The sequence below is a fragment of the Acanthopagrus latus genome, chromosome 13 (assembly GCF_904848185.1).
Source record: "Acanthopagrus latus isolate v.2019 chromosome 13, fAcaLat1.1, whole genome shotgun sequence".
Taxonomy (NCBI): domain Eukaryota; kingdom Metazoa; phylum Chordata; class Actinopteri; order Spariformes; family Sparidae; genus Acanthopagrus; species Acanthopagrus latus.
In genome coordinates this window covers 2,487,636-2,505,131 of record NC_051051.1, presented here as the reverse complement: position 1 = coordinate 2,505,131, position 17,496 = coordinate 2,487,636, and the positions used below count along the sequence as shown (strand labels likewise).

The 17,496-nt window shown below is 44.7% G+C and overlaps 1 protein-coding gene across 1 annotated transcript; it reads left to right on the top strand.

Annotated features, from left to right (window-relative positions):
- Window positions 1-407: 407 nt before the first annotated feature.
- afap1l1b (actin filament associated protein 1-like 1b) lies at window positions 408-16,482 on the top strand. The gene is made up of 19 exons (XM_037119720.1): window positions 408-575; window positions 6,746-6,874; window positions 8,178-8,258; window positions 8,402-8,487; window positions 8,568-8,688; window positions 8,807-8,896; window positions 8,992-9,203; window positions 9,934-10,113; window positions 10,239-10,331; window positions 10,829-10,967; window positions 12,293-12,448; window positions 12,799-13,013; window positions 13,211-13,356; window positions 13,482-13,560; window positions 13,863-13,971; window positions 14,535-14,702; window positions 14,795-14,961; window positions 15,392-15,517; window positions 15,622-16,482. Exons 1-19 carry the CDS (start codon window positions 554-556, stop codon window positions 15,646-15,648), a joined length of 2,346 nt encoding a protein of 781 aa, XP_036975615.1. The 5' UTR covers window positions 408-553; the 3' UTR covers window positions 15,649-16,482.
- The last annotated feature ends 1,014 nt before the right edge of the window (window positions 16,483-17,496 follow it).

The following is a 17,496-nucleotide window of genomic DNA, read 5'->3' as shown; positions in this document are numbered from 1 at the left end:
GGTAGAGCATGTAATGGGAAGGTTGCTGGTTCGAAACCCCAGTTGGCAGCTTGCATAGTAACTTCTGCCATCGGTCCACAGACTGGGTCAAATGAATGCAGCTGAGTAAAACTACAGTATTTCCTCCTGAATTGTAGTGGAAGTATAAAGTAGCCTGAGGTGGAAATACTCCAGTGAAGTGCCTCCAGTTTAACCACCAATGAAAACACTAATGAAAAACATATTGAGAGTTCAAGACATTACATCCTCTCAAACGTGACTAACGTAATAAAATAAATGTACAAATTGGTCACCAGGAGCCTCAGTGTGTGAGTCTCTGTGGAGTCACAGCATGGGAACGTGAGGAGCTGACCTGACCGGCACTAGGACCCGGCGGAGCTCCGGATGATGAACCAGCCCGCCGAGTGCAGCTATAAAGTGTAGCGGGGCTGTGAGTCACTGTGGCCGGACGGAGGCTGACGGAGCTCCGCGGTGTCTGTGGAGAACACGGCGCACATGTTAATAACTGAAACAGACGAGGATTATAAAGAAAAAAAACATATCGAGCAACAACATGGAGTCCAAACGGCAGAGTGGTGAGTAACCGTCCGTCTTTTACAGAGAAGCGCTCATGTTTGTGTGTTGTTTATCCGCGGCGGAGAAGTACAGTAAGTTTACAGTTAGTGACTTTAACGAGACGAACTGATGAACTGGAGGCTTAAATGTTCATTGAGCAGATTAATGGACGTGTTTCATTCTCACAAACAGGATAAATTATTAAAATCTCACTCAGCAGCAGTTCTCTTGTTACTGTTGTGTCACCAGGACGCGACATTGGAGACAGTTTGACAGTTTAAACAACAAAAACAACGTGACGCGGTTTTATTTCATCAGTTGTCATTAACAAACACTAACGGAGCAGAGCATCAGTCTGCCTGCCTCGCGCCGCGCCGCCGAGTAACGGTTGTGTGGTGATGTCATGCACCTTGACGGCGGTTGGTGCGCTGCCTGTGATTGGAGGAGGGATCCTCGCGCAGGTAGAGTGATGCAACCCGACACCAACGGAGAAAGTGCCCCGCTGGAAGCTGCCGACGGCGGCCGGCTCAATGGCGGCTCTGTTCCCGGCAGCCTGCAGGCGACAGGCCCGCAGACAGGAAGCTGCTCCCCGGGACTCCAGGTGATGAAGCCGTGGCCTCCAGTTAACGGGAACAATGACCATTGTGGATGAAAGTCAGTCAAGAGGAAGAGCTTTCATTCATGCTCCTTTAACCTCCAGGACATATGGGCTCTTTTTTTTTTTTTTAAACAGGCCTTTTGTTAAAGGTTCAATTCACCCAAAAATTAAAATTCAGTCACTATCTACAAGTTATGGATGATATGGATGTTTCTCAGCCGATATGATAACGATAATTACCTTACCTCATAGACGATACCGATAAAATAACTAATGATAGAAAACCCTTTTCCACATTCTAAAAATGAACTGTTAACCTGTAGTGTGTGCACACCTGAGTGTAAGAAAGAGCCAAGATGGTTTATTTGATATTTCATAGCTGTGATAAGTCTTTGTCCCTCATGTTGTGTTCTTCTTGTGAGTTATATCTACTTTGCGTGGCTGTACGCAGGTGCAGCAGTTCAGCATCATGAGCTCGACAACAGCGTGTTGTGTACAGGTGAACTTTTACTTTGAGGGCATGCTATTAAATTATACAAAAATGATGACAGCTGCCTTGAATAGACAGAGAAATTTTAGATAAAAAGGAACTGCTCATCCTAAATTTAGAAACAACATTCAGTCAAAACTACTGATGCAGCCCCAGATCAGACTTCATCTCTTATAATTAACAGTGTTGGATCAGTTTTTACAATTTACATGTGAGTATAATGATAATATAGAATAAACATATTTCTTTGCCATTTTTTTTTATTCACACATGTGATCTTTGATATGATTCCATGAGAAAAAAGACCTATTAAACACTTAAACACAAGTAGGAGAGTGAAGAAGAAACTGGAGTGATTGATAATGGTGTTCTGGGCCAATAGTGCAACTGCTGCAATAAATGGGAGGCGTCAGTGGAAAGTAAAGTTGTAAAAAGGGCTTTTGAGGTTAATACAGTTTTCAGTGGAATTTGGATAATGGATTTCTCCTTTCTTACTGACACATCGGTTCTCTGTTTAACAACTGTCCTTGACCTCGCCTGAGCCGCTCTTACATTTCCTTTTCCCTTTTCCTCCTTGTTACGCGGTGATCCTCCACCCAGCCCCCTCTCTCCACCCTCCCTGAGTCATAAAGCTCCACATCTCTTCATTGAAATAACTTTAAAAGATTTCGAAAGAAATTACCACGCCTCGGGATGCTCTTTCACACAGTTTGGATATCTCTGTAATCTGCGACAGAAATATCTACAGCCACAGGTCTGCGCATGTAAACTATGAGGAAGGTGGAAACTAATCTGATGTTGTGATAACTGTCTTCTGCCAAACAGGAAAAACAGCATATTTTGTCCAGCTGATAATTGTATTATCATCAGCAGCAGCAGCAACATAGCGCTCCTGAGAGACACCGTCACCGAAAACAACCATAGCAACCTGCTAACCACATTAGAACATTAGAAGAAAAACAGTTTGTCAGACTCACTGTGTCCCCGTGTTTCCCCATATACTAAGCTAAGCTAAGCTAACTACCCTCTGTGTGCCAGCCTCATATTTACAGTACAGACTCAGCAGTGGTATTGATCTTTTTATCCAACTCTTGGGGAAAAAAGCAAATAAGCACACATTCCTGGCACCTTTAAAATGTTAATGTTTGAAATTACACTTGACATTGAGCCACATGATTTCTGTTCTCCAGTCTTATGCTAAGCTACGTTAGCCGCCTGCTTGCTGTAGCTTCACATTTACGTAGCATACAGACATGAGAGTGGTCGGCCAATTGATCTCCTCATTCAACTCTCAAACTTTTACCTCAGTGGGAAGAAAGAGATTTTTCACGCACATCAACTTCTTCCTCGTTGAGATAACTATCGTTGTCATGCGGCGTCCCGTGGTCGCCATATTGGTTGAATGGCTCTTAACGTGGTGCAGTCTGAGTTTTAGATTAAACCCATGCTGTGCTTCACTGTCTGCAGCCAGTGTCATGCTGCTGTTTCCTGTGTCTCCTCACCATTTACTATCTGAGGAAATTGATAAGATACTGAAAGAATGTGAGAAAGAGAGAATCTTCCCCCAGCTGTTTCTTTTAAAAGATCTCGCCAGTGTCTGGAGGGGACTTTTTAAAGTGTCTGACTGAATGGTAACCCCGGGCAAGTGGTGACACCATCCACTGTTGTCACGAAAATAAAAAATTACGGGATGCTGGATCTCTGAAGTAGACTTTTGTCTCAGTGGGGGCAGCCAAGACTTGAACTCTGACCTGCGTCTGAAGAGGACGGGTGTCTGGAGAAGGGATGGAGGGAGGCAGACGAGGGAGAGGAGTTAAAAGGATCAGAGAGAGGAGGACGAGAAGGCGGGAGGGAGAGACTGAAAGGAGTGGAAGGGAGAATGTGAGGATCTGGAGGGACCTCAGCCTCTGGGAGTGTGGGGGAGGCAGGAAGAGGAGTGCAGCATCGCAGCTTCACGCACTTGAAGGCTTGAAATTCAACATACAGAACTTATGAATTGTGGAAATAAAATGTGAGGATGATGAAGACGGGAGAGGCAGGTCAGGGTGGAGGTTGTGATTGATGGGTTGGACGTGTAATGGATGGGAGCGAAAGCCTCAGGTTAGGAGGGGAAAAGCATCTGTTCTCCGTGTGGTGAGATAAACAGCAGTAGCAGCGAGTGGTAGTTGTTTTTGTTCGGAGCTGCGACCAAACACGCCCAATCAGTTCAAATGAGAGTCGCATGGCTCAGGTCTCATGACTGACCTTCTGCCAGAGGAAGCTCATCTGCGGAAACACACAAAAATGTATGCAACAAGCACACAAACACATTCTCCAGCAGCCTGTGACTGTGTGTTTGCTGTGTGTGCAGAGTGATGCCTGTTTTCAGTCACACATTAATAGCGTGTGCGTGTCCTTGTGTGTGCTTGTGTGTGTGTGCTCGTGTGTGTGTGTGGAATGGGGAGTTACAAAGATCCCTCTGTGGGTGAGACCGACCACAAGCCTCGAGAACAGCTGATTCTCAGCCTCTGAACCCTCCAGTCCCCCCGAGAGAATGAGCGAGAGCCAGAGAGAGAAAGTGACAGAGAGCCAGAGAGAGAAACGGTCCTGACTGTTTAAAGTTAGACTTCAGGAAGCAGAAAATAGACCAAAGGCTCGCTACTGTCCTCGTTTACACTGAGATCGATCACACTGAATCTTGCAAAGTACAGTAGATGTTTAAGCTGAGAAGCGTCTGCTAATTGCTCCTTCAGTAGGTGCTGAATGAAGTGAGGATCTGAGAGTTTAAGGATGTCGGTGCATGAATGAGAAACAGCAGGATGGAGAGAGAAGAGTGAGGGGAAAGTGGGGAGGGATGGAGGAGAGAGTCCAAATCAACGTGGAGCGGAGAGAAGCTTCTGTCGACAGCTTTGACAGGAAACCACAGCTGCTGGCCGAGAAATATTACACACACACACACACACACACACACACACACACACACACAGCTGCTGAGATATATCCTCTAACCCTGAATGGCCGAGGATCGAGACGATGCAGCTGTGTCGCACCACGCCCCTCTTCCACTCTGTGTGTGTTTGTGTGTGTTAGTTCCTGTTTTGTGTTTCTGACATTGTGTTGTTTGCTCTGGTCTTTTGCGGAGCATTGTGCTCATCTAATTTTGGCCCTCGCCGAGACAATAGAGTATTGTCAGACTAGTTGGGGGGGGAGGCGGCGGAAGAGGCTTTGGGAGAATGAGGGCTTTTCTCCGACTCTCTCCGTCCTGACTGTGTGAGAGGAAGAGGCTGTTTTGATCTTATTTTAAGCTAACCCTTGTACCAGTTTCGTTACGAGAGCTGCATATTTCATAGAGTTTTTCATCTTCAGCATCTATATTTACCTGCTGCTAGAAACTTTTCCGTGTTTACTTTAACATCTGATGTGTCATCACAGAGGGAGGGGTCCGGTTTTCTAGCTATGGCACATAGAATATTATTCCTAACAAAAACTGACTGGATGAAGGCAGGACTGCAACTAATTTGTATTGTTGATTAGTCCACTGATTATTTTGTTGATGCATTTATTTGTGTTTTGGTCCATAAAATGTCAAAACATGGTGGAAAATGACTAAAGAATTATTCATAAGAATATTCAAATTCAAAACACTGGAATGAAAAAAGATTTCTTGAAAAATCTTGAAAAAAGGATTAATTAAATATAAACTAGTTAATATAAATTTAATATACACAATATAGCATCGCAACGTTCTCCTACAACTGAAGCTGATGGGGATTTGATTTGAAACAGAGCTCATGCAGTCAGATTTCAGAGCTTTCAGAGCCTTGGACTTTGCCAGACAAGCTGAATGGAGCCATTTCTTGTATCTTTTCATTTTTCTTTTACAATTTAAAACAGGTCTCTGTCTATTTCACGCTGTTTGCAATGGCTACAAGACTAACCTCCACTCTGGCCTGCCTCTCATATCCTAATTATCCATACATATCCATAGCCAACACTTTTTGGGTGGACTGTTCCTTTAACTGATTAATCTTTGCAACTCTAAATCTACCTGGTAAGAAAGAAAGACAGTGGGTCAAAATGGTCTTTCTTGGTTCACAACATTCCCAGAGAAGGTTTATAAAGATCACGTTCTCATTCGACAGCACAGTCGCCTTTTTGTGTTATGGGTGAACTGACGTTGTAAATGTGTGCACTTCTTTGCCAAAAATGACAAAGGTTAAATGTGTCCCCAAGATATTTCTCTTGGCAGCGTGAAAAAAGGAACACTTAAAAAGCAGGCGGGCCGTCGTGGGGCAATAAAACTTTCCACTGAAACTCAAACTGAAATGAAATTATTTTAAGGGTCAGCAGCTGAAACTCCGAATGATCCGTTCCATCTGTGTAATGGCAGGAATTATAATTCATCATCATCAATATTGGCCAGTATCGAGTGTTTAATTAAGGGTCAGTTAATTACAGGTCTAATGTCCTTGTCACTTATGAATGAAAGTCAAGTGAATGAACCAGCTCAGTGCTGTTTGGTTCCCACATCCTTTTCCATCTCTAGTGGAACTACAGATTTTCTTCTTTACTTTGGCTCCATTTCCTTTAGGGAAGGAAGCTTCCTCCCTCCTCCTCACCTCCTTTTCTCTCCGACTCCCCCCCTCGCCTCGCCTCCCCACCTTGTCTCTTTGTCGACAGGATGTGTGAGAGTGTGGCAGAGCTTTTGGAACAATGTCAGGGTCAACAACACACGGACACACACACGGACACACAGGATGTCAGTGTTGAACGTGAACACAATGATTTTTCAAAGAAAGGTCCAGACTCAAAGTAGGACGTGATCGAGGGGACAGCTAGAAAACTCACAATACACAAAGACGTGGAGTAAGAGAAGAGCACGACTTGTTGGATGGATGTTAAACATATCCTCCCTGTCAGCTGTTGCAACAGGCGGTATGCTGAGGGCCAAACTGACTTCATGGCCTTGCATGCGTGTGTTACATTGATATTTGATGCACAAGCATTTTAGCCATGCTAAGAGTCTGCAGCATGAGCTTCCCTATCCTGATGTGATGGTGCCAACAAAGTACTGTCTCTTAACTCTACAAACCCAAGTAATACGCTCTTTTTCTTGTGTCCAGTGGTGATGGAGCGACTTGTGAACGAGCTTGGTTCGCTGCTGAAGATGTTGGACCACGAGACGGTCAGTCCTGCCACCGCTGACAAGATGGCCTCCGTACGAAACATCCTGGACTCGCTGTCGCTGCCAGGTACAGAGTTAGATCTCACACAGAGCAGTGTCTGTGTTTCCTATCCTATGAGTATCAGGACAAATCCCTTTAGACTTTATTATCTGCAGAATGATAATAGTTGTTCCACATTTTTCACCTCTGTTTGTTTGTTGGTTGGTTGGATGTCAAATTCAGGGTGATTCAGGGTTTGTTTAAAGGTGCAACATGTAAGAACTGTTAACAGTCTAACAGGGAAATGTATCTTAGAGTATTAAATGATGCACATCTATAAATTAGATTTGTAACGTTATCTGCCAGACTTTGACCGAGCGTGCTTGCGGTTTTCCGCTGCATCCGGCCGCGCGTTAATTCAGTATGACACTCGCAGCAGTTCAACCGAAGCACTTCTGAGTTGAGCAATTCGTTCAAGGTCACTGCAGCAGTGTTTATTCAGGCTGGGACAGAGCCTTTCTTTCTCACTCGTCCTCGTGCGATGGGGAAACCCTGCAGTCATGAGCCAGCCACACTGCAACTGCATGAGAGAGCGATCCAGCAGAAGTTGTAATAGAACACACTACACAATGCCGTCCCCGTGACACCAAGTGTTTACATCCTTGTTTATCTTGGGGAGATACAGGATGTCGGAGAGGATAATAGGATTGAGGTAAGAGGATAATGAAGCGTAGAGTTAAAAAAGGATGAGAGGAGGTCATAGAAAGGCGACAAGTAAAAACATCCTGAGAGTAACTCAGCTTCACAGATGTTTCAATGGAGGCTGAACAAGTCTGCTCTCCTTCCAAGGTTGTCAAACACCGCCATTTTTTTACCCGTTCATCCAGCCCAGCCTCCTTTGTCGCTCTTCACACAACTTCACCTCGCTCGCTCTGAGTGTCTAATATTGAAGCCAATGAGTTTACAGTTGAAGGCCCTGCGAGTGGCAAAGCGTTAGTGTTTGATGACCCGGCAGTGAGAAAGTCTGGCGTCTCTTTAGTGTTTCATACATCACATTAGCATATTACACATCAATTCAGCTGTTTACAGCCAAATACTTGGAGATTTATTTCCAAGTCTGGGAGATCTGGCAAACTTTCACACACATTTTAAGACTTAGTTTGTCTTTTTATCTTCCACTACAAAGATTTACAGGTCTGCACTCCCTGGCTGTCTGACTTATGTCTCCATACAGTCGGTTTGTCTAAACATGCTGAACGTTCATCACTGATACTCGCTGATCTTTCTCTGTGCACTCTGGTGATCCTGACTCTCCTGACCTCAGCACCGACCACAGGCCTAACCCCCGACTTTGATCCTGTTTCCAACCCCTAATTTTTCTTCTCCACAGTCAATGGATCAGATGTCTACATGAACAGCTGTCTCTATGGCAACGGCACCAGTTTTGTCGAGTCTCTGTTTGAGGATTTTGGTGAGTGGACCTTCAAAGCAACACCATACCAGCTCGTCTCTGTGAAGGCTTATGTAGGATAAAACTAATCATTAATGTTTATTTCCAATCATCACACAGAACTGTATATTTATACTAACATTACTCCTCTGTTTTTCCACCAGACTGTGATCTGCACATGCTCAGTGTATCTCCAGTGGAGCAGAAAGAGCACAAAGAGGAAGAGGAGAAGACCCATCCTAACAAATCTGTAAGTCGTGTGCAGTGTAGACCTGTGAGTCCATCGTCTGGCTGCCTTTTCCTAAAACTCTGGTTTAACTATCACCTCAGACACCGACTGACACGCCCCCTCCTCCACTGCCAACCACCCCCCTCCCTGACGACTACTACGAAGAGGCCGTCCCTCTGGATCCTGGATCCACCCCTCAGTACTTCACCACCAACATGAACAGTTCTGTACACACACACACACACACACACACAAACTCAAAAACACAGATTTACACGCTGGTGAATTATTTAAACGAATGGGATTATAAGATGTTCATTTTCCTGCTCCTCTCCTGCAGCTTCCAGGAACTCTGTTGAAGACGCCTACTACGAAGATGCAGACAATAACTATCCCATCACCAGGATTAACGGGCCGCCCAAAAACTCCTGTGAGTCGACGCAGTTTGTGACTGTACACAGAATACATAAATGAAAAGAAGATGTTTTTATTAACTTAATGGTTTGTGTTGTTTTCCGTGCTCAGACAACGACTCTGATGCTCTGAGCAGCTCCTACGAGTCTTACGAAGAGGAAGACGACGAGGCCAAAGGGCGAGACCGACCTCAGAGATGGACGGCTGAGGAGAACCCAGACGCACCAGTTAGAGACTGTCGCATCTGTGCCTTCCTGCTGCGAAAGAAACGCTTTGGCCAGTGGGCTAAACAGCTGGTTGTCGTCCGAGACAATAAACTGCAGGTAAATAAAGCTGCTTATTGGTTTTCTTTAAAACCAAATGATCTGATGTGAATCTGGTGTTATTGACGGCCAAATGATAAAGTAACAACAGAATGTGAAAGAATCTGCAAAAATGTACAACAGGTGACCAAAATGAAGGGTATTGGCTGTTACCTTGGCAACCATACAGAAAACAAGGAAGTGAAGTCAACGGTGTTAACAATTAGAAAAAATATTGTACATTGTCAGCCACAAGCCCAACAGCAAAAAGAAAGAAAGAAAAATAAAGAATTGTATTTACGATTTAAATGAGAGAAGAAGTATACGGGGAAGATGTAGAAGAAGAAGGAGGAGGAGGTGATAGAGAAGGAGATGGAGGAGAAGAGAAGAAGAAAAGGGAGCAGAAGAAGAAATTAGGAGAAGAAGAGTAAAGACAGACAGTTTCAAAAGGTCACTTCTTAGATCATTTTAAGATGTTGTTTGTTAGAAAATACCTCAACTTATTGATCGAAAGGTTGCACGGCAGTAAATAAACACCACACTGATAAAGTTTTAGTCTGCAGCCTCACACAGCAGCACAGTTGGATTCCTGCATGAATGTACAAATGCTCCCTTTCATTTAGCTTCAGGTACTTTCTCTTCTGGGATGGAAACTTCACTACATTGCTAGAAAGTCTTTCAAAAGGTTACATTTCAGTACCAAAGTGAAACAGCATCAAGTGATACATCAGCGTGTATGTCTCTTTCACAGTGCTATAAGAGCATCAAAGAGAGCACTCCCCACACCGAGCTCCCGCTTAATCTGTGCAACGTCATCTACGTCCCGAAGGAGGGACGCAAGAAGAGACACGAGCTGCGCTTCTCGTTGCCTGGAGGCGAAGCGCTGGTGCTGGCTGTTCAGAGTAAAGAGCAGGCGCAGCGATGGCTCAAGGTACTTTTTATTCAGTGTGTTGGAAACGTGAGGGGAGGACACAGGGGAACGTGGCCGAGGGGAGAACAAGAACACAAGGTTTGTTTGTTTGTTTGGAAGTGAACGTTTTCTTTTTCTGGAACCAGGTAGTGCAAGATGTTGGCAGCCAATGTAGCAACACTGAAGGACTGGATGGATCCACTTCTCCCATCATACAAAGGAAGCTGGAGCTTGACAAGGTGTGTGTGTGAGAGTGTTCTCTGTCCAGATGAAGGCTCCAGCTGCCTCCAGCTACATCTGAGTTTCACTGTACTGTGTGTATTCCACTCTGAATCTATACCCTAGTTTTTTTGCATTTTAATGTCGGTTGCTGACATCACCTCTTCCAGCCCACGCATGACACAACTGTTCCTTTGGCTTTTAGTGAGGTGACATTATTGTGGTTGCTGAGCTGGCCGGCCTTCAAAGAGCTTTAAGAAGGTTTTGGCACACAGCTCCAGAGACAACAAGCTGTATGCATGGTGACATGGCAGTTACAGTCCACGTCGGCAGGATATGTTTAAAAATACATAAAGTCAATAAACCATATTTTTAGAAAGTTAAGAGTCATTTTTGTCCACTTGAGTTTCTCAGAAGAAACAGGAATAGATAAACTGTGTGTGTTATTTGTAAAATGTTCTCTCGACTCCTTCAGTGAGGAAAGAGAAGTGGTAAAGGTTTCTACTCTCTCCTTCAGGTGCTGCAGTGTGATCGTCAGGCGTCAGACTCAGACAGTGGACCAACAGCAGACATCCAGTCCACTGCACCCGGGCCAGGACCAGGACCAGGACCAGGACCAGGACCAGGACCAGGACGGGACACCACTGACACACTCAGTACGTTTACCTTCACAAGACATTTTCAGCAGCCTTTTTATGTAAAACCTTTTTCTCCGGAGATGACGAATGTTAAACAAATGGAAGTATAGCAATGTCAGTATATGATAACTTATAAATCACATGTATGAGCATATATGTGTGAGACGTACATGGACATAAAAATTAAATATGTTTAGTTTATATATTTTGTCATATCAGAATTAGCTTGTTTGCTACATTCATAGCCCTGTGTGCCTTTTACACTAATAAATACATAAAACAACCATGTAAATGAAAGCAAAATAATCATCTTGAACGCACCTCAGTCCTAAAAGTCCAACCAGTGTGACAGTTAATCCGAGTTTGTGCTTCATGCTAACGTTAGCCACAGGGGCTGTGTGTTTTATGCTAACAGCAGCAGCTACTAACAGTTTTAGTAGCACGTCTGTCACTGTGGAAGACTTCAGTACTATGCAGTGCAGAGACCAGAGTGCAAAGGATAGAGTGCGTGCAGGCAGGCAGGATGTTGGGATGTTAAGACACTATAACCTCCAGAATAACTTACCAACCCTTGCTTTAATTGTGTTACTTATTTATAAAGACTCTCTAGACTTAGCATAGAGACATTGGGGCAGGAAGCTGAGGGTGACATTAATAATTTAGACCTCGGCCACATTCTTCTTTTGGAAATGGAAATAAAATGTAAAATAAACACCTCCTGCTATGCAACTGCTCTGCTAGCTACAGGCTAATGCTGAAATGTGAAGGTCTGGTACACACAAACATACGCCCTTTTAAGCGTCGGATCAAAAGCACGCACACTATTTTTGTTTATCCATCCACAAAATCAGGAAGGATAAAGCCCGGGATCCCTGATGTCGGGTCAGAATATGGGTCAAACATGGTTGTGTTGTCACAACCCATTTACTGAGCTCGCAGCTCTGAACCTAAAGAGACATGAGAGAGAGGGAGAGACAGGAAATGAGGCGCGGACAGATATGACATCCTTCCTGTCCTCTTCCTGCGATTGTCTCCCACTGACATCACAGGAAGTAGGCTGGACGAAGCGCCGCAGCACCTGGTGCATGCAGCATGAACGAGCAAACAGCCTCCAGGGAAAGGTTGAATAAATACAGGACTTCACTGAAATGACACTGACATCCAGTCCTGACATTGAAGTGATTCGTCACTAGAAACGTTTTATTCTCTTCCACTTCTTACAATATGTTCACACACAGCAACGTAGCAGTGATGATGCAGAATCATCTCTTCTCGGTGCTTCACTCACAGAAACTCTACATCTAGTCCGCCACGTCACCTGACCAGGGTGTGTTTGATTTCAGACAGGGGGAAGCGCGGCGCGTTCTCAGAGCTGACGGGGTCGATGAGCCGGGCAGCAGGAAAGAAGATCAACCGGATCATCACGTTCTCCAAACGGAAGCCTCCTTTAGCTGGAGAGCACATGTCGTCCTCTGGTCACCATGACAACCCGCGCAGTGGTGAGGACACAGATTCATCAAGACGTTGTTTGACTGATTCGTTGGCTGGTTGGTTAGTTGGTGGAGTTTAACATGAATGTTAAAAAGTAAAAGGAGAAGTTTGGTTTGAAAACAGGATTTGAATAAATCACTTGATCTGACAATGAGCACATTCTCAGGGTCAGAGCTGTCAGATATATTTGTTATAACGTGTAGAATTCCTTGTAACTTTCAACTAACTGATGGATACTTACAGCAAAGTGAATACACAGATTAAAGGGTTGACATGAATGTAATCTGACTCCAGCCATGTGAAGACATTATATATCACCATCTTTCCATCACTGTCTCATCCCTCCTCCACCTCCCAGGCTACCTCAGCGTGTGTCTGAGCGGCTCGTGGAAGGAGCGCTGGTGCGTGGTTCGAGATGGAAGCCTTTACCTGCAGAAGGACCCTGGAGACCAGCGGCCGCCAGTCATTGTGGTGCCACTGAAAGGTGCAGAGGTGGTGCCGGGCGGCCTCGGCCCCAAGCACCCCTTCTCCTTCTGCATCCTGCAGTCAGGCAGCGAGCTCGCTTCTCTAGAGGTACGATACTGTCATCATGTCTGCAGCTCGGCTGGTTTTCTTGAGTGATTTCAGATGTATGGACAGAGATGAGACAGAAAGTTAACGTGCACGGGGATGACACACCTACATTTTAATGGAAACTAAGTAACTCTGTGTGTGTGTGTGTGTGTGTGTGTGTGTGTGTGTGTGTGTGTGTGTGTGTGCGCGCGCATCAGGCCAGCTGCTCAGAGGATCTGGGCCGCTGGCTGGGTGTGTTGTTTGCAGAGACCGGCAGCACCACTCTCCCTGAAGAGCTCCACTATGACTACATCGACGTGGACACGCTCACTGACATACGGCACGCCGCCAGAAACTCCTTCCTGTGAGTCACTTCCTGCGGAATATGTTTGTGTGTTTCTGCGTGGATTCATCAGGACTTCTCTGTCTCTTATCGTGGCGTTAATCCTGAAATGCATCTGTCTCTGCCTCTCTGTTTTTTCCTCTCAGATGGGCCACCACCACTGCAGCTTCCTCCAGCAGCGCCTCAACAGACTCCAGGACATATGACGAGGTCTACGAGAGCGTGGTGAGGAAACATCATGTGAACCACTGATAAAAAACTACATTAAACTTGGAGGCGCTTTAAGCTTTCCGAACCTTAATCTGCCTCACAGCACTGATCCTCCTCTTCCTGTCATGTTCCGTTGCAGATTTATCTAAAATGCCTTGAATTTTTCTGCCTTTTTTATCCTACTAGAAGACATGTTTGAATTTTTGGATGGATGTTCAGGAATAAACATCAGCTTAATGATTAAATTACACATAAATCTCCCTTCAAGACTAAAAATTGGCCCTGGGAATGTTGTAAGCCTTCTTGTTTCTCTGCAGGAGGGGGATGTTGACAGCAGAGCTGGACAGGTGAGACGTCACGCCTCCTTCTCCAGCAGAGACTCTGAAAAAACTGAGCAGCAGGCCGCCGTCAAGAGACACGCCTCCAGTGAGTCATATTACAGCTATATGTCAGAAAACATGGCCGCAGCTCTCTCTCTAACCTGACAACACATCTGACTCGTTAGCGACCTCAGTGACTGACATTAGCCGTGTTTGTTTCAACCTAAAGTCCCCGAAACTTTTAGTCCCAGGAAGGAATTCAAAAGGTTCCATCAAGCAGCTGTTGTCTGTGTTACCACTGCAGTCTAAAGACCTGTGAGGAGCAGTCAGCTGTTTACATGTTATTTTTGCAGGCGTTAAGGCCAAGACTAGCATAATAAACAAGAAACCAAACTGGTTTGTGACTGCAGATTCTCTAAAATGAAGGCTATATATCAAAAATGTTCAGCATGCCAGTTCCTTCACTTTTAAAAGTCCAACCAGGGACATTTCGGGGTGCAAAAAAAATATCCCCACAACATAATTTAAATGGTGTCTCTGTGGAGGAAACACTCCGAGTTCCTCGTCTCCAGGGAAAGTTCTTGCGGTGGAAACGCGGATGTTGTCTCTCATCATAAATCTGCAGCAGTGCTGCTCTGTATGTTTATGTTCTGCCATGTATTCTGTCAGATGTAAATCAGTATGCGCGGTATGGGAAGACGCGTGCAGAGGAGGACGCCCGGCGGTACCTGAAGCAGAAAGAGGAGCTGGAGAAGCAGAAGGCAGAGCTGAGAAACGAGCTGATATCCCTCCGCAGGGAGAAGAAGGAGGTGAAGGAGGAGATGAAGAGCGACACAGGTCAGAGGCAGATCACACACACGGCTCTGTTTGGACTTCAGGCTCGTAGCTGTACTGACTACGAGTGTGTGTGTGTTTGTGTGTGTGCGCAGGTCATAGTGTGGAACAGCGGTTAGCCAAGCTGGAGTCGCTGTGTAAACAGAAAGAGGAGGAGCGGGTGGAGCTGGAGCTCAGACTGACGGAGGTCAAAGAGAACCTGAAGAAGTCATTGGCTCGAGGAGCACTGGGTCCTCCCACCGACACCAAGATCAGCACCAAGGTAAAACTACAACATACACATCTCATGTCTGGTTGCTGAGTTATGTGTCACATCGCTGGATTTTGATGCCAAAAACTTGTTTCATCATTTTTGGATAAACACTTACTGACCTTCTTGCTGAGAGAGAGAGATAACAAAGAGTCAAACTACTCTGTCTGTGTCAAATGTTTATACAGATTTATACATTGTAAAGTGTAAAAAGAGTGGAATTACCCTTTAATCAATTAGTTGTTGGTCTATAAAATTTCACAAAATGTTGATCAGTGTCTCCCAAAGTCCAAGATGACACTATCAGATGTCTTGTTTTGTCCACAACCCAGTCTATTGTCATAGCTTATGGTTTGTGTTTAATGTGTGTGTGTGTGTGTGTGTGTGTGTGTGTGTGTGTGTGTGTGTGTGTGTGTGTGTGTGTGTGTGTGTGTACACACAGGCACAGGGCAGTAAGGTTGAAAAAGTTTACAACGAGACTTTGCCAGTGAACTCGGCATCAGAGCTTCGAAAACGCCCGCCGTCTCTTTACGCCTCGTCCAAGGGGAACGTCATGCAGAAAGCGAAGGTACAACGTGTCCTCTTTGACTCAGATGAAATATTTCAGATCACATGCTTGTAGAGATGAGGACAGATAGAAATGTTTTCCTCACTTCCCGCTGTCATTTTCAGGAGTGGGAGTCGAAGAAGGCGACCTAGATCGAACACGAACGGATCGACGGGTGGATTCACAGGGAGAAAAAACCTGAGCGGTGACGGGAGGATGTGTGAACGAGGCAGATGGAGAGGAAGATAACTGGCACTTAGAGGAAGAAGAAGAAGAAGACGCAGAGGAGGAGAAGATGACAGACTCTGATACAATCTCTCCTCGTCTTACCTGATAAGAAAAAAGAGGAATGCTTGCAAGTACAGGCAGCGTGACGCTGCGTCCACCGCTGTAAATACGAATGACTGATGCATCAGTACGGTGTTGACGTAGATCACTATGGACATGAAATATTAATGTTTGTGTGAGTTTGCATGTGTGTTTACATTTGCACAGGGCTGCAGGAAGTGAAAATGTGATTCATTCATAGAAATGTAAAGCAAAGGGAGAGTGTGGTTCATAAACACTGTGAGTTCAGAGTTACAGGCAGGACGTCCTACCTACACCCACTGACTTTATCCCTTTTCTACTAATGTAAAATGATAAAGACGTTATTAATATTACCTTAAGTTATCTTTATTAGTGAGAGAAGTATCCCACGTCTCATGGAAAACATATTGAGTATGACACTGTTCAAACCAATGAGTAAATCTTTATTAATGCAATGTGAAACTTTTGGTTTTTAACCATTATACGTGTATTTTTTTTTTCATATTTGCCTTTTTGCACTTTATCTTGTTGTATTTTGTAATTACACAAATGTCTTGGAAATTAGCTTTAGCATCCCACTTAGCAGAGTCATTGGAGGATAAATGCCCGTGTCCACTTTCATCACAGAGATATGAACAAACACACATGTTGGAGTAAAAGACGACTTTAGCAAGAAACTTTGTCTTCGTGGCTGTTTAATTTCCTTCTTTCTTTGTTTAAATGTTTGTAAGATTCTCTTCACTGCAGCATCTTTAACTTTCAGACTGGTTCTTCCTCCGAGGAGAAGCAGAAGAATCAACGCTGAACTACAAGCGCCATCTGGTGGTTAAAGCACCAAACAAGAAGTCAACATGCTGCTGACTAAGATACATTATTGTTTTTATTACATGCAGCTTTGTCTTGAGCCACAAATTGTGGCGCTATTGGCAGTAAAATGTTAACAGGCCGACCTACGTAGAAACATAAACAATAAAGATGTAAACGCCTCAGTGGACCAATAAACATGTGCTCCTACAAGCACCAGGGAAATGAAGGTGTGTAGTGGCGCTTTGGGTTTCAAGGGGTTCCAGAACAAACACAGTTTCCTCACTACAATGATGTGGAGCAGCCAAGAAAACACAACAGTGTGTGAACAGAACCAAGGTTCTGGTCGGCAAGATAAGAGGACAAAGTTCTCAGAGGTTCAGATCAAGTCCCAGTCTCTTTTAAGTCTTCACAAAAGGGCTTTGTCACGAACCTGATTGGCTGGGAGGGGAACGCCCCAAGTTGCTTCCACTCCTCAATCAGGAGTCAGTCTCTCCACCACCTGCACACAGGTGATCTGAATCTCCTGCAATTAGTCCAGAGAGATTCTGAAAATCAGCCCCCCCCCCAAAAAAGTCTCAACAATGAGACTGAGCAGTCATTCTCCTGGAGACCTGTGGACACACTTTAATGTGTAAAAGAGGTGGAGCTGCCCTTTAACAACCACAGACTAAATACATTTTTATAAAATGTGTTGTTTAATTAACACTAATGAATGTGGGTGAGAGAGGAATGTTCTCTGATGGCTCATTAGAAGCTGTGAGATGACTGAACACTGATGAATCATTCTGACTCACCTGCACGACGGATGGTTGGAAAGTTAAACACCAGTGACTCTTCATCAATAACTCTCCACTGACCTGAGAGCTGTTACCACTCATGACTGA

What these genes read in the sequence shown, in the direction of transcription:
- afap1l1b (XM_037119720.1), top strand. Translation starts at nt 554, where the DNA reads ATGGAGTCCAAACGGCAGAGTG. An exon ending in ACGAGGTCTACGAGAGCGTG is followed by an intron (nt 13,561 to 13,862) that starts GTGAGGAAACAT and finishes GTTTCTCTGCAG; the next exon opens with GAGGGGGATGTTGACAGCAG. An exon ending in GGAGATGAAGAGCGACACAG is followed by an intron (nt 14,703 to 14,794) that starts GTCAGAGGCAGA and finishes GTGTGTGCGCAG; the next exon opens with GTCATAGTGTGGAACAGCGG.